Genomic DNA, 15,985 nt, shown 5'->3' with positions numbered 1-15,985 from the left:
TTTTTGTTTGTATTATTAATCAAATAAATGCAGGAAAATAAAAATGCATATATATATATATATATATATATATATATATATATATATATATATATAAATTAAAATTGTATCATTTATATTTGAATATAAAATCTCAAACTACATATCTCATGCTTGCTTATATTTTCAAGAAACATACAATCATACCATTTCAAGTACAATAAACTTTTATTTTGTGTGAAACACAAATAATGACATGTTAATGACTTTGAGAAATCCAACCACAAAAAAAGAGTATCCCCTGTTTTTATTTAATATTCATATACAATATAACATTCAGAACATTATTTAACGATACGATTTGTTCATAATTACAGTGCTCCACAAAATAGAGGATAAAAATAAAAACAGACTGAGAAAGAGGCAAGAGATCTTTGAGTCCCACCAATGAGAGTCTCTCAAAAGAAACAAACGTCCAGACGGTGACGACAAACCTGAGCGTCGGCACATTTCATACCCACTGCGATGGAGGCATGGCACAACCAATAATTTAAAACGCCTCTATCAAATCATGCGAACGAAAAAGAAAAAAAAAAAAAAAAACACGAGCAACCCTGTCACAGTTAGATGGACTAATTCTAAATGCCTCCCTGCCGTCCCACAGAACTGACTCAAATGTACCGGTATGTGATTCCCTTTGACCTCTGACCTCCAGCGCTCTCTTCCTGTCTTTCTCATTGGCTCTCTAGAGTCTCCAGGGAGGCCTGAACTCAGAAATGGGAAGTGGAGTGCAGTGTGTAGTATCAAAATTTCGCATATACTTTCGTGCCTGAGAGAGAGAGAGAGAAATGACCAGTTAATGACAACAAAAAGTTACTCAAAAGCCCTTAATAGCTTAAATACTATATATAAAGACAGCAAATATGGTTTGAACTGTGAATGAAGTATTATATGAAGTATTTAAGAGCTTATTGCACTTTGATGTGCAAGAATGTGGGTAGCTACAATATACAGTACAACACTACAGTATAACAAGGTATAAACTGATATTTTTGTAACATACCAAGAATAGAGCAAGCTGTCTTCTGCCCTCGAGCGTCATGTCTTCACCTAAAATAGAAGATCAGATTACCAACAGTCAATTGTCTGTATTGTCTTAAGCAGAAACCGTAGCCATAGTAAAGGAAATCACTGCATTTGTACCACACCAACCCATTTAAAGCTGTGGAAGTGAGCATGGCTAATGTGTATGAAGCACGTACCAACGCTCCAGGGGAACAGTGTCTCTCTGTCTGTCTGATAGGACTGCAGCACAGACAAGCACCAATCATCATCCACCTCATAGCCGGTGTACACAGACTCTGAGGGAAAAAACAGGGAAAAAGTGACATTCTGCTTAATGCAGCCAAATCAAAAAGAGGAAATGCAGAAAAAACCCCCAGATATTATGGAATAAACCCATCTAGAAATTCGGTCTCATACCAACAATTCTTTACATATTAGGTTTCATATCCAGTGTTAAGACCAGCATTCTAATACGGAAGTTTTTAAACTTTCTGATGCCACTGACCCCCATTATTCCCTTGCAAGGAACTCCCTTCCACAAATATACACATTTTTTATGATGTATAAAGACCAAATTTATACTGTACAAAATAAAAATATACATACAAGTACATAGAAAATATTATCTGGAAAATATTTGGTTTCTATTAAAGGGTTAGTTCACCCAAAAATGAGAATTCTGTCATTTACTCACCCTTAAGTTGTCCCAAACCTGTATGATTTTTTTTTTCTTCTGAACACAAAAGAAGATATTTTGAAGAATATTATGAACCAAACAGTTGATGGACATTGACTTCCATAGTATGCAAATCAATAGGGTCTATGAACTGTTTGGTTTATAATATTCTTTGGGATAACTTGAGGGTGAGTAAATGATGACAGAATGTTCATTTCTGGGTGAACTATCCCTTTAAACAGACACTATCTGTTTTCTATCCATTATTAAAGGGTTAGTTCACACCCCTAAGACCTTCGTTCATCTCCGGAACACAAATCAAGATATTTTTGATAAAATCCGATGGCTCAGTGAGGTGACATAATTTATGTTCCGAAGATGAACGAAGGTCTTACGGGTTTGGAATGACATGAGGGTGAGTAATAAATGACTTAATTTTCATTTTTGGGTGAACTAACCCTTTAACTGTTACTGTTAAATATAAACATGAAGAACAACAACTGACCTGTCAACTGAATAAAAAAAAAAACTGATTATTACCATAATATCTGACCAGTCTTTACAAAGCAAAATGAAATATAATGTCATAATTTCATACATTTTAACTCAAATGATTAAATTTTACACTTTTTATCTAAAGTATTCCACTCCTTGGAACCCAGTTTGAAAACCTGTTGTAAGCTATATAAAACCATAAACCAGGGTTTTACATGCTATAGTTCAGGCATTTATTTCACAAAAAAATTAATATTAATATTAATAAACAATTTAAATAAAATAAGTAATATTATCAACTTCTAATAGACCAAAAGAAAAAAAAATATATATATATATATATTACCATTGCTAAAAATAAATAAATAAATAAAAAATAATATTATTAGCTTCCAATATTGACCAATGGCATTATGCCAATTTAAAAAAAAAAAGATAATATGAATGAAAATAAATTTCTAATAACTATAAAAACACACCTCCTTCAATCTGTGTCCCTGCTGCAAGCCACTGCCTGACGGCTCTGATAGCATCATCTGTCATGACCTTAGGATACCTGAGGGACAGAGAGAGAGAGAGAGAGATGAAAGCAACTGAAGGAGCAGAATCAGATTAAGCTGTTTGTGTGAATGGTGTCTGACCTGTACTGGAGTAGTTTGAGTAACAGGTCATTCCCTCTGTTAGACATGATGTCTTCTGGACCCCTGTATCAAAACACAATACGGCCACATCAAGATCAAGAGCAATTCAAGTTTGCCTCCACAGGCATGAATGTGTTTATTTGTGTCCTGGATAACTCACGTGGTAGTGATGATTTCATCTTTAGTTCTTCTGATCAATAACACTGGACCCTGGTACCTAAAATGAGAGCCAAATTATTTAGATGGAGCTCAAGCTGTAAACTTTAAAGGGTTAGTTCACCCAAAAATGAAAATTCTGTCATTTATTACTTACCCTCATGCCGTTTCACACCCGTAAGACCTTCGTTGATCTTCAGAACACAAATTAAGATATTTTAGTTAAAATCCGATGGCTAAGTGAGGCCTGCATAGGGAGCAATGACATTTCCTCTCTCAAGATCCATAAAGGTACTAAAAACACATCTAAATCAGTTCATGTGAGTACAGTGGTTCAATATTAATATTATAAAGTGACGAGAATATTTTTGGTGCGCCCAAAAAACAAAATAACGACTTATATAGTGATGGCCGATTTCAAAACACTGCTTCAGGAAGCATCGGAGCACTATGAATCAGTGTATCGAATCATGGTTCGGATCGTGTGTCAAACTGCCAAACGGCTGAAATCACGTGACTTTGGCGCTCCGAACCGCTGATTCGACACGCTAATTCATTTATGATCCGATGAAGCAGTGTTTTGAAATCGGCCATCACTAAATAAGTCGTTATTTTGTTTTTTTGGCGCACAAGAAAATATTCTCGTCGCTTTATAATATTAATATTGAACCACTGTACTCACATGAACTGATTTAGATATGTTTTTAGTACATTAATGGATCTTGAGAGAGGAAATGTCATTGCTCCCTATGGAGGCCTCACTGAGCCATCGGATTTCAACTAAAATATCTTAATTTGTGTTCCAAAGATTAACGAAGGTCTTACAGGTGTGAAACGGCATGAGGGTAAGTAATAAATGACATTATTTTCATTTTTGGGTGAACTAACCCTTTAAAAAGGTGTTTAATGGCACAACAATCCAACAACCCAATCAATTCCCAGTGAACAAAATCAAGACCCTTCCTACATTTTTTACATGTTTCACTCTTAATATACATCACAACTTCCGTATCATGCTGACTTTAATAATAATAAAAACATAAAGATGACTAACTTGCAAAGCTGTTCAGCATTGTTCAGGTTCATGTACTGCCTCACTGTATGGGTGACCAAGGGTCCTGCAGAAATGGAAATAAACATTCATCAGTGAATTGTTTGGGTCACTCTTTAGAGAGTTAAGTAGAGATGAAGAGAATAAACACTCACTCCAGCTCTCTGGCATGACCTTCAGCGCAAGGGGTAAAAGATCATCAAATGAGGCGTCTAGAACCAGAGCTCGGATCTCTGGGTATGACATCACAGCCCAACTGGCTAAAATAGAGCAAGAAATTAAGAATTGCAGTAAAACAAATGAATCATTTTTTTTCTGATCTGTGATTGTTTACCTGTGAAGCCCCCTATTGACCAGGCGTACACAATAATGTCACTCAACTGGAAGCCCAGTTTGTGCACGGCAAACTGAATGACGACGTCCATCGCATTGGCTTCGTTTTGAGGAAATGGAACTCCCTGAAAAAGCAGAAGAGAAAAACGTACACTTTAGATGCTTTTAGTGCATTTTAGATAAAACACATACAAATAATATCTTGTGTTTTCAGCGTACACAACATTAGCTGTGTGCTGTTATGACAAGGTCAGTGTGAGGAACAGATGGTGTGATGTTCACTTACTGTACTGCCGCCAAACCCTGGGTGATTCCAGCCCAACACTGAGTATCCACCTGGAAACACAACAGAGAAAACAGTTTCACATCCATCTAGTACATGAATGTTGAAAATACAAAACAGACACACTGAGGTGAACACATTTACCTTCTAGTGGCGTATTCATGCAGCCGACCTCATAGAATCCTGCATTTCCCTCACAGCAGATCACCTGTGATATTCATTATATCAGCATTGGAAAGTGGCTAGAGGTGATGCATCATTATGTAACTTATTTAATTATGTAATTATACTACTTTCTCTGCAGCTTCTCTATTATGATTTCTTCTGCTCTCTTCTAGTGGCACATTTACTTTAGTTACACAGATTCTTACCAGAGTTTTTCCGGCTGGTCCTCCATCTCTCCTCCGGTCCACAAACATGGTGTCAATCTCATTCCCATCACAAGCCACCAGTTTGTTCCGCTGACCGTCATACTGAACACAACAAAGCAGAGATGGGGTTATGACCTTTATATAGGGTTCCCACAAATTTAAATGCAAATTAACATTTTTCTTTGTATTATCTATAGCATTTATGAAAAATAGCAATATACAAATTTAGAAACTATACCTACAACATGCCACAGTTGTAATATAAATCTTGAGTGAAAAATCTATTCCCTTAACAGTTAATCTCTTTATATATATATATATATATATATACACTTCAGAAGTGGGTATTATCAAATTTCCAATAGCATGTGAATGCAACAAATATTTTGTATGGCTAATTCCATTTTTATTGCTATATTATTTTTTAAATCCCTAATATTTCCAGGTTTTTATGTTTAAATGTTACAAAATTTAAAATGTGATATGTTTTCCTGAGACGGCTTTTAAATAAACTGTTGTAGTAGTGGGTTTGTAGATGTTTTTCGGTGTTACCTCTTCTACGAGTCTGGCCTGGCCCTGCTGTAACATGGGCCTCATGGCCTTCTGCAGCAGACCCACTGACCCCGGGTACAGCATCCTCCGGCCGAAAGAGTGAGCTATGAGATAACTACACAAAACACACATAAATGAGACTCTAACATGTGGCATGACTGCTGATGAATATGTAATAAAGGTCAGCAATTACCAGAGCTCTCATCTAAATCTTTGTATTTGTACAACCCTAATAATGAGGTACTGTATATCCACGCAAGTGTGTAAATGCGTTATCACACGCTTGTTACCTTAAGATGTGGCATGGCAGCGTGCGAACTGAGCTCAGCACACCGTCTGCTGCTCCTCTGTGTTTCGGCTCTGGCCGTAGCAAGGACACACCACCTTTAGACAATTTCCTGCAGACAGAAGAAGTGCAGAAACATTAGAAACATGCACTGATCTCAGAGTTAGCCAATGACACCCAATTAAAGCAAAATCCTCTAAAACGGAGTTGTTTGTTTGCTTTTTAAAGCCATGCTGGCTTATAAGTGTTAACGGAATAAAAAAGGTTTCTTGCAGGGTTAAACTCAGCGCAATCGAATAAAACATGCTTTAGGGATAAAGGATTTTTACAAAAAGATCATATTGGTGGATCTTCTCCTTATATTAAAAACTTGTGTGTCATACTGGAACGGCCCTATTTGGCAATGGATTAAAAAATGATAAAACGCTTGGGAACACTTTACTGAAAGCCTTTATGTATAATGCATTATAAGGGTATTCATAATGTATGCTATAATGTATTATATATTTTCATAAAAAACTGTAACCAAAGTTAAACTGCATTATAATATTTGTCGATTCCTTGTTACATCTGAAATTGGTTATTTGTCATGTGTTTTAATGCATTAAAAATTTAATTGTAATGAAATGTAATATAACTGTGGTTAAAATTATTCATGAGACCATACAATGCATTTTAAGGTGCATCAAAAGTCATAATTAATGCATTAAAAGTGTTTTTATAATGCATTATACATAAAAGCTTCAAGTAACATGTTACCAAACTCTCTTCTCCCAACATTGGGACCGATTTCATGAAGTTTGCACTCTGTATAGATCCCACTCTGTTTGCCATTGTTATTAAAATAGGAATTTATTTTTTGGTTTTAGATCCATAAGAGGTATTGTGCCATTTTCAAGTGCTGCGTGATCATTTTTAAGGGATGACACAATGCTTGAAGACATGAGTTTGAGTCTGTAATCATAAGGAAGTTATAAATATACATTTCTCTATGCTAAGATGATCTGCTGTAAACACTGAGCTGTGGTTGTGGATGATATTCCTTATTTATTCCTTATTAAGAGAGAGACAGGCTTTACTTACGGACTACTAACTTCTCTCCAGCTGAAATCTACAGGCCAGTGTTTGAAGTCAAAGTCAAAGCACGCCAGTTTTTTCTGTAGGGGACATAATCAACATCCATTTAATGGTCTCATTAAAGCAAAGCTCCATGGGAATGTTCCTATGGCACTGCTACTGTGTCACCTTGTTACTTGGCGTGTGATTCTTCCTGGTCTCCTCCAGTATGGAGATGAACTGAAGGTACTCTGGGTTTCTCCAGCGGCCCCACCCTAACAACAGCACAGCAGTAAAAACACAAACAATCACAAATCATGTTAAATGTATCCGTGTATTAATGGTTATTTTACAACAGTGTGAACATACATGAAGTAAATAAACAGACAAGCGCTACTAATAAACAAGATAAAATCTTACCTCTCAGACAGGCCACTCCCAGCAGACAGACCAGCGCTGTGCCAACATATTGACTGAAAGGAACCAGTTTACTGCTGCAGATGTACCCTAGAAGAGATATTATTATTAATGATCTCAGCCCACAATACCTCACCACAATATTAAAGGTGCCCTAGATTCAAAAATTGAATTTACCTCGGCATAGTTAAATAACAAGAGTTCAGTACATGGAAATGACATACAGTGAGTCTCAACTCCATTGTTTCCTCCTTCTTATATAAATCTCATTTGTTTAAAAGACCTCCAAAAAACAGGCGAATCTCAACATAACACCGACTGTTACGTAACAGTCTGGGTGTACGCCCCAATATTTGCATATGCCAGCCCATGTTCCCAACATTATAAAAGGCATTAGACAAGGGCAGAACGTCTGGATGTGCACAGCTGAATCAACAGACTAGGTAAGCAAGCAAGGACAATAGCAAAAAATGGCAGATGGAGCAATAATAACTGACATGATTCATGATAACATGATATTTTTAGTGATATTTGTAAATTGTCTTTCTAAATGTTTTGTTAGCATGTTGCTAATGTACTGTTAAATGTGGTTAAAGTTACCATCACTTTATTCACGGAGACAAGAGCTGTCGCTATTTTCATTTTTAAACACTTGCAGTCTATATAATGCATAAACACAACATCATTCTTTATAAATCTCTCAAACAGTGTAGCATTAGCCGTTAGCCATGGAGCACAGCCTCAAACTCATTCAGAATCAATGTAAACATCAAAATAAACACTGTACTTACGCGATTAGACATGTTGCATGACGAACACTTTGTAAAGATCCATTTTGAAGGTTATATTAGCTGTTTGAACTTTTTTTATGTTGTTTAAGCCAAGCGCGAGCTCCGTGGGCGTGGAGCACGAGATTTAAAGGGCCACACATCCTGAATCGGCTCATTTCTAATTATGCTCCAAAATAGGCAGTTCAAAAAATGAATAAAAAAAAAATCTATGGGTTATTTTGAGCTGAAACTTCACAGACACATTCAGGGGACACCTTAGACTTATATTACATCTTTTAAAAAAAAAAGTTCTAGGGCACTTTTAATGCTTGGTATTACAATTGTTAATTCTGACACAATTAAGAAAACAATACTATTCATGGCACAGCAAGGATGGTCAGATGTGATGTTTTAAATGTTGTTCTGTTGAATTACTACAGAGTAAAATAAGCGTTTTCTGTTATAATGTATTTTAAAATGTAATTTATTCCTGTGATGGCAAAGCTGAATTTTAGCATCATTACTCCAGTCTTCAGTGTCACATGATCCTTCAGAAATCATTCTATGCTGTTTTGTTAGTGATGAAACATTCCTTTTTTTTTTCTTTCTTTCCTTATTTAACACCATGCCATGGCTATGTTCATGGCGAGAGATTGTAAAACTAATTAAGATGTTTAGGATTATTTAAAAAAAAAAAAAAAAAAAAAAAAAAACTTAAAGCGTTACCCAAAAAAATGACATTTCTGTCATTAAGTACTCACATTCATGTTGTCCCAAATCCGTAAGTCCTCCGTTCATCTTCGGAACACAAATTAAGATATTTTTGATGAAGTCTGAGGGTAGCAACGTCATTGCGCCTTTTGAGGTCCAGAAAGGTAGGAAAGTAAATGTACTATTTAGCAAATGTACTATTTTACATTGTTAAAATAGTCAACGTGACTACAGTGGTTCAACCTTAATGTATTAATAACAAAACAAAAATAATGACTTTATTTAACAATTTGAACTGTTGTCATACGTAGTTGACGCAGTGAACGCAGTGCAGTGCTTCCATGTTTACGTCAGAATGCCGGCTCATTATTGGCCAGCTCGTGTCAGCATCACACGCATGCGTCATGCTGCTCACATGATCAGCGTCAACCAATAATGAGCCGGCGTTCTGACGTAAACATGGAAGCACTGCACTGCGTTCACTGCGTCAACTACGTATGACAACAGTTCAAATTGTTAAATAAAGTTATTATTTTTGTTTTGTTATTAATACATTAAGGTTGAACCACTGTAGTCACGTGGACTATTTTAACAATGTCTTTCTGGACGTCAAAAGGTGCAATGACGTTACTGCCTATGTGTGGTTCAGAAACCTCTCGAATTTCATCAAAAATATCTTAATTTGTGTTCCGAAGATGAATGAAGGACTTACAGGTTTGGGACGACATGAGGGTGAGTAATTAATGACAGAAATTTCATTTTTGGGTGAACTAACCCTTTAAGACTAAATTTGGATTTACTTGGTATCAACAGAATAAAACAAGGGGTAGAAGTATTACAGTCCAGCAAAATATGTTTCATGGGACAGAGGATTCTATGTTTAAATGTTGTGCTGTCAGATACAGGATTCTTTGCTGAATAACATTTTTAAAAGAACAGCATTTATTTGAAATAGAAATCTCATTATAAATGTCATCACTGTCATTTTTGATAGATTTAACAGGTCTTTGCTGAATGAAAGTATTCATTTATAAAACTCTGAACTACAGCTCACCTGAGACAGCAGAAATTGTTGATTTTTTTTTTTTTTTTGTGGTCAATAACACATTACTCTAATCTGCAGACTTAATCTGTCATTTATAAAATTACAATGTACCACCAATGTATCTTAATTATATCACATACAATAAGTAGCACTTCCTTGTCATTTAATTACACAATTATTACAAAATGCCATTAACCACATCTTTGTAAGACACAGACTCTCTTTTACAAGAGACTACCAAACACAACAAGAGAACAACACACTCTCTAACCACAATACACTCCTTTAAAGGCAGAATATCAAAATGATACTGAACTACAGTACAATAACCACAATAACTACATCGATCATAATGGATTCTACATTAAAATACATTTTGTACAACTTATTCAGTAGTTAATACTATAAATGCAGCATAACATCTTTGATTCAGCTATTTGAATATTCAAACTAAAAAAGATCATACCTTGGCTTAGTCGTGATGTAAAATACAGCTACTGATTCAACAAAGAGCTTGTTCATTTTATAAACTACGGCATAGTTCATTCACAACCTGAACATCAGCACTCCTCACGTCTGCTTAGCAGAAGAACATCACTGAAACCTCTTATGAACGAACCAGGCTAAAAATACATACAGCACTGCTGTCAGAGCATTAGCCGTGACTCATTTGATATGATTACACTGACTGAACATAACATTAAGACTGAACCAATCAGCACCTGCTCATGTAAGATCTGCATGTAGAATTTATTTATATATATATTAACAAAAGGGAAACAAGAACCGAGAAAAGCTTTGAGAAGACAAAAATATTGGTGTGTGAATAAAAACTTTTTATAACTCGGTGTATTGGATAATATTACATTTATATTTAAAAATATTATATTATATTTACTTTTAGCACACAAATAAATAAGTTGGTAACACTTTATTTTGATGGTCCCCTTTAGACATTCTGTTGACTATAAGTAACTTTGCACCTACATGTCAACTAGCTCTCATTAGAATATTAGTAGAGTATTAGTTGACTGACTGCTTACTATAAGTAACATTGCAAGTGCATATCAACTTATACCACTAACCCTAATCCTATCCCTAAATGTTTACTAATACTCACCCTATACTCTAATGAGAGTTAGTTGACATATAGGTGTAACGTTATGCATAGTAAACAGAATATCTAAAGGGGACCATCAAAATAAAGTGTAACCTATGATGCTGTATTTGTGTTTTACCTTTCCTGTAGAGATAGCAGAGGAGCAGTGGAGAACTGTAGTACGACAGAGACCACAGCACTGAGGCCTGAAAAACAACACATGACAGTGATTCAATTTCACAAAACGTTTTTTTTTTTTTTTTTGGACAGGGATAGATTCCAAAGAAGCTTAATATTCAGTGATATCACTATGAACATCACTGTGATCACATACCCAACCGAGGATGCTGTCTGTGTGCCTCTCCAAACCCCTGGGCTGATAATTCCACCCCTGCAGAAGATAAAGACATGCCAGTTATGAGTATCTTTACAAAAGTTTTCTATGGTGACTGACCATGATGTTCTGCACATAAAACAACAACACAGATATTTTACAACAATAAACCTGTGGCCACTTGGTATTAAGAGATTGACTCATAATATACTGATATTTTCATTTTCCCTATAAATAGTTATTCTTTGCTTTAATTCTTTTTTTATGTAAAAGCTATTCATTCTGAAGTGGAAAGTATTTTAAGCTTACAGTCATTCTTATACAAACTTAAACATTTTTTCAAATAAAACTAACCATTTATATTTCAAAACAACAACAATTATTATAAAATATTCATAATGAATATTGTGTTTATTGTAGTCTAATGATTAGACTATTTATTATTTATTGTGCCACAAAACATAAATAAATCAGTATATTTAAAATAATAATAATAATAATTCACCAAGTATAGGATGTTGGCTAAAAGAAATGGTAACAAATATGTCAACGGAAAAGATAACTTATATTTTAAGGGACAAAAATACAGTTTTTGATGGAGTTTGGGGACATTTCAGACTGTTCTTAAAACTTGGTGGAGTTGGAAAGGTGTTAATAGAAGACTAAGAAAAGAGGTGGTATTGAATATCAACATAAAATACTGAGAAGCTTTTTTTGTTGTTGTTTTGTCTGTTACATAGTGTATATGTACATGTGTAAAGTTAAAATGTAATAAAAAATAATAATAATAATTATTAAAAACACGTGTATATCAACAATTACGGACATAATGATATTAAATAAACATTATAGGTCGCAAAAACGATATCAGTCAATCTATACTAGTTTTAGCCACCATAGTTGTGAAAAATAATAGAACGATTGAGAAATATCATACATTTTTTGAAGGAGAGCTTTTTAATGACTTATGCAATAGTAACAACACGAAGTTACTAACGTATTTTTAAAAGTCAGGGTCATGTTGAATAGGTAGACTTTATTGTTTTCATACAATACTAACTTAAACTCTGTGAAGGAGTGGGTAAGAGAAAGGGATGGTGAGCACAGTATGAATCAATTATTAATGAAACTGTCTAAGTACGACGTCAGGACAATGGCAAATGTCTAATAAACTACACAGAAATACAATAAAAAGAAATCAATCAACGCATGGGTGCGGTAATAGTTTTGTTATGGTTGCGCGGCGCTTGACAGATGGTTGACTGACCTGACAATCGACCATTAGCGCTATGCTCAGTTCAGTTAGCAAACGGCTCTCTGTCAATGGATGTGTCTCAAAACCGAGTGAGCTGCCTATTTAGTGTTCTAGCTGTCTAGGACATCACAGGCGCATAATACAAACGTTTGAATCAAATCAACTCGAATATGATGCCCAAAATGCTGTCTAGATAGCCAGCTCACTAGGATTTAGGACTCCGCCAATAGCAATAATGCACTTCCGCACATTCATGCGAGACAGATATTGTCAGTGTTTGAATGCTAAAGCTCTGTTTGAAGGGAAAGGAAGAGTCGTACCCTGCGGGGCGTTCTGCCGTCAGCTCGTGTCTGGTCCGGGGAGCGGTGGATCCGCTGCAGATTGGGCCCGAAAAGGCACCGGAGCCACATCCAGCCGGCCATTCTCACCTCGGTCAGGAACTACGGCGGCCTGTGAGGATCATCACAGGTACTACAATAGCGATGCGAAAACGCGTATTTTCCACGTCAGAGTTCGATCCATTTCAGTACATACAGAGGTGTTCAAAACATTTTTCTTGAAAAGGAGATTATTTTTGTAGAGAATTATAGCAGACAAAACGAATCAAAGAAATTAAACGTATCATAAATAAATACATTTTGTACAACTTATCATAACTATAACCCGTGATTTTTTTTTCATGATATTGATCTACTAATAGTTTTATTATAAACAAAAACTATTTAATATATAATAAAAAATACATTAATTTATAACAAAATAACATATTTTTTATAAATATTTTATTACATATTAAATTTTCATAATTGTAATTTGGATAGGTATTTCATTATTGAGTCAGGGACGATTATCAATTGATATATGAGTTTTATGTAACTTTACAAGACACAATGCACCTTTATGTAGGGTGAAGTCCACTAAAATGGGCTGTCAGGTAAAATGGGCCAAATAAGGTTTTAGTGTCATATCTCTTTAAATTTTTACAGCCAATCACGATAACTGATATTGTATTGTTGCCTCAACACTTGTTGACATGTAACAATAGATTTAACTGGTCTGAGTTTTTTAAGGTGGGCAGGGCAGAGTGTTATATGAAGCTTGTCAGAGAAATTGTAAGTAAAGTGAGCCTGACATAGTAAATTTCATTCATCACTAATACTAAAGCAATTATAAGTAAGCTTACCAACAAAGTAAATGTTTATGAACAATGTTTTGGCATGCTCTTTCAAATAAAAAAGTTTAATTTAAAAAAGAAACTTCGATTTTTGTGAAAAAGGTCATCTTAGTTAGAAATGATTTGTTAAGCTAAAATGGGCCACAATTTTCATCTAAAATGGGCTGCATACACACACACACTTTTACACAGAAATTGAGGGTGAAAATAGGTTTATAGGCCTAGATGTATCCATACAAAATCTTAACAGTATTTTTTTAATTAAAAAAAATGCATTGCAGACAGTATGGCAGGAGGACAAGCAAAGGAAGGAAACAAATAAGAAGAGAGAAGAGAAAGGGAAAGAAAGGAAGATGTCAGTACAGTACAATGTTAAGACCTATAGCTACAGGAAATGTTAAAGTGATATTCTAGTTGATTGTCAAATATGTTCTAATCTTTAACAAAACGTTTGACAGATATTTGACAAGCGTACACACAGACAACATGATCAGTTCATTTTTAATTGCATTTTTTAATGAAATATTCGTTCAACTTTCTATTTAATGAAATAAATTTATAGTGTTCTTACTATGGCACACTAAAGACAATAGTGTCAATTTACTGTTAAAAATAAAATGATTTCAGCCAAAATTACCTGTGTTGATCTCATTTTTTATATTGGCCCATTTTAACTGAACAGCAGGCCCATTTGACCTGAATGCTGTGCCGTGGCTCAAGAAGGGACCTGCTGATACTCGAACTTTCATAATTTTAAAACAATTATACTTTTTCACATTTAAAAAAAACCCAAAAAAACATATTTAAAGGTGCTACAGAGGATGTTTTGTTTTATACATTTTTGCAATATTACTTGAAACTGTCTTTACTAACTGATAAAAGACTATTTATTAGGTGCACTGAAATAAAATTAATATACATCATCTGTGCACGAGGTAGGGCCTTAAAAACATCAGCCAATCGTTTACGCGATCAACGCGTAAATGATTGGCCCTCTGGCTTGTCAATCACTGCCATGACGTTCCTTGTGCGAGACGTGCGCGGCTGCACACTCCAGTAACTTTCCACACTCCACAGGCGCCGCATGCAATGTTTTTGTCAGGAGACAGGAGTAACAACTGCAGATTATGAGTTACCTGCGGTGAGTCCGACATAATGAATCCACTAACACGACACAGCGAATGCCGGTGGTAAACACTCGTGTTCCAATACTTTTAGTTTTGGGAGGCGTTCCCTCGAAATGAGCTGTGAAGGAAGGGGGTTGTTCTTACGCATGCGCTCATTTCAAAAACTCACTAACAGTTTTTGGTTTCTCAGTCGACGAAAAGATCCTCTGTGGCAAACTTTTTCTGCCATTCCCCACTTTGGAGTTAGGGAAGGGTTCCGAGCCCCACCTGTCCCCAATCGCCCCAACAAATTGTTAATAAACTAGGCTTTAAGTTTAACTGTTAAAATGTATTAACTTATTTTATTAACATTACATTTTAAAACATTACATTAAATAACAGCATTAAAAACTGTCAAATAGAGAAAATAAAAGTGCAATTATATTATCACTTTGCATTATATTCATTAAACATAAATTATAAATTAAATATTATTTGAGGTTTTTTTTTACGCGACCATTATTTTAGAACGTTTCCCCTTATTGTTTCCATGGCGACGCGTCATGCACCCGCATGCACAGCAGCCACAATATGACAATAACACTGTATGACAGATGTAACGCTTTTATTTCGTTTCTCCTTTTTTATTCAAAATATTCACAAACTTGCTTACCATGTCATCAACTATCTGATATTCCGATTCTCAAATATGTAGAAGTGAGTGTGTTTTGTCGTTTAAAAACGTAAACGTTAATAAATGATCTTGATCTATAACGCAAGATAGGCGCCGCCATGTTTGTTTGTGCAGCTGTTCAGCAAGCCCTGTCAGTCGGATTTATAGGACGAGAATTCACCAATTTCTACCGAAATTCATGCAAGTAAGTGGCCGGTGATCTGGGAGAAAAATAGAGTAAACTTTATAGTTACTTATACTATGTGGGTCTGAAATGAATAAAACTTATAAAACTGAAATTATATTTGAATTGATTGTTACTGCTTCTTCCATAAACATTAGTATATACTTTACAAACTCTAAATGTATTGTTTACGAGTACTTATGTATATTTAAATGTCTGACACCTAAAATAAACATTATGTTGTTAAAAACACTGCATAGTTGTGATAAATGA

The 15,985-nt window shown here is 35.0% G+C and overlaps 1 protein-coding gene across 1 annotated transcript; it reads right to left on the bottom strand.

The window, feature by feature from the left end:
• Positions 1-269: 269 nt before the first annotated feature.
• abhd16a (abhydrolase domain containing 16A, phospholipase) lies at positions 270-13,074 on the bottom strand. Its single transcript, XM_048151978.1, has 20 exons — positions 12,896-13,074; positions 11,321-11,377; positions 11,126-11,192; positions 7,365-7,451; positions 7,134-7,219; positions 6,972-7,045; positions 5,893-6,000; positions 5,603-5,717; positions 5,051-5,152; positions 4,824-4,887; positions 4,683-4,732; positions 4,398-4,521; positions 4,219-4,323; positions 4,067-4,130; positions 3,017-3,073; positions 2,857-2,919; positions 2,695-2,771; positions 1,242-1,340; positions 1,043-1,089; positions 270-808 (listed from the first exon to the last, which is right to left on the bottom strand). Exons 1-20 carry the CDS (start codon positions 12,995-12,997, stop codon positions 725-727), a joined length of 1,632 nt encoding a protein of 543 aa, XP_048007935.1. The 5' UTR covers positions 12,998-13,074; the 3' UTR covers positions 270-724.
• Between the last annotated feature and the right edge of the window lie 2,911 nt (positions 13,075-15,985).

This window comes from Megalobrama amblycephala, linkage group LG13 (genome assembly GCF_018812025.1).
Source record: "Megalobrama amblycephala isolate DHTTF-2021 linkage group LG13, ASM1881202v1, whole genome shotgun sequence".
In the NCBI taxonomy this organism is placed as follows: Eukaryota; Metazoa; Chordata; class Actinopteri; order Cypriniformes; family Xenocyprididae; genus Megalobrama; species Megalobrama amblycephala.
Note: the sequence above shows the minus strand (reverse complement) of the source record. Positions and strands in the feature narration are given on the sequence as shown.

Coding starts and splice junctions, on each gene's coding strand:
- abhd16a (XM_048151978.1), bottom strand. CDS start 12,997: ATGGCCGGCTGGATGTGGCTCCGGTGCCTTTTCGGGCCCAATCTGCAG. Junction 11,193..11,320: donor CAGACAGCATCCTCGGTTGG/GTATGTGATCAC, acceptor GTTGTTTTTCAG/GCCTCAGTGCTGTGGTCTCT. Junction 5,718..5,892: donor CTGCCATGCCACATCTTAAG/GTAACAAGCGTG, acceptor TGTTTTGTGTAG/TTATCTCATAGCTCACTCTT.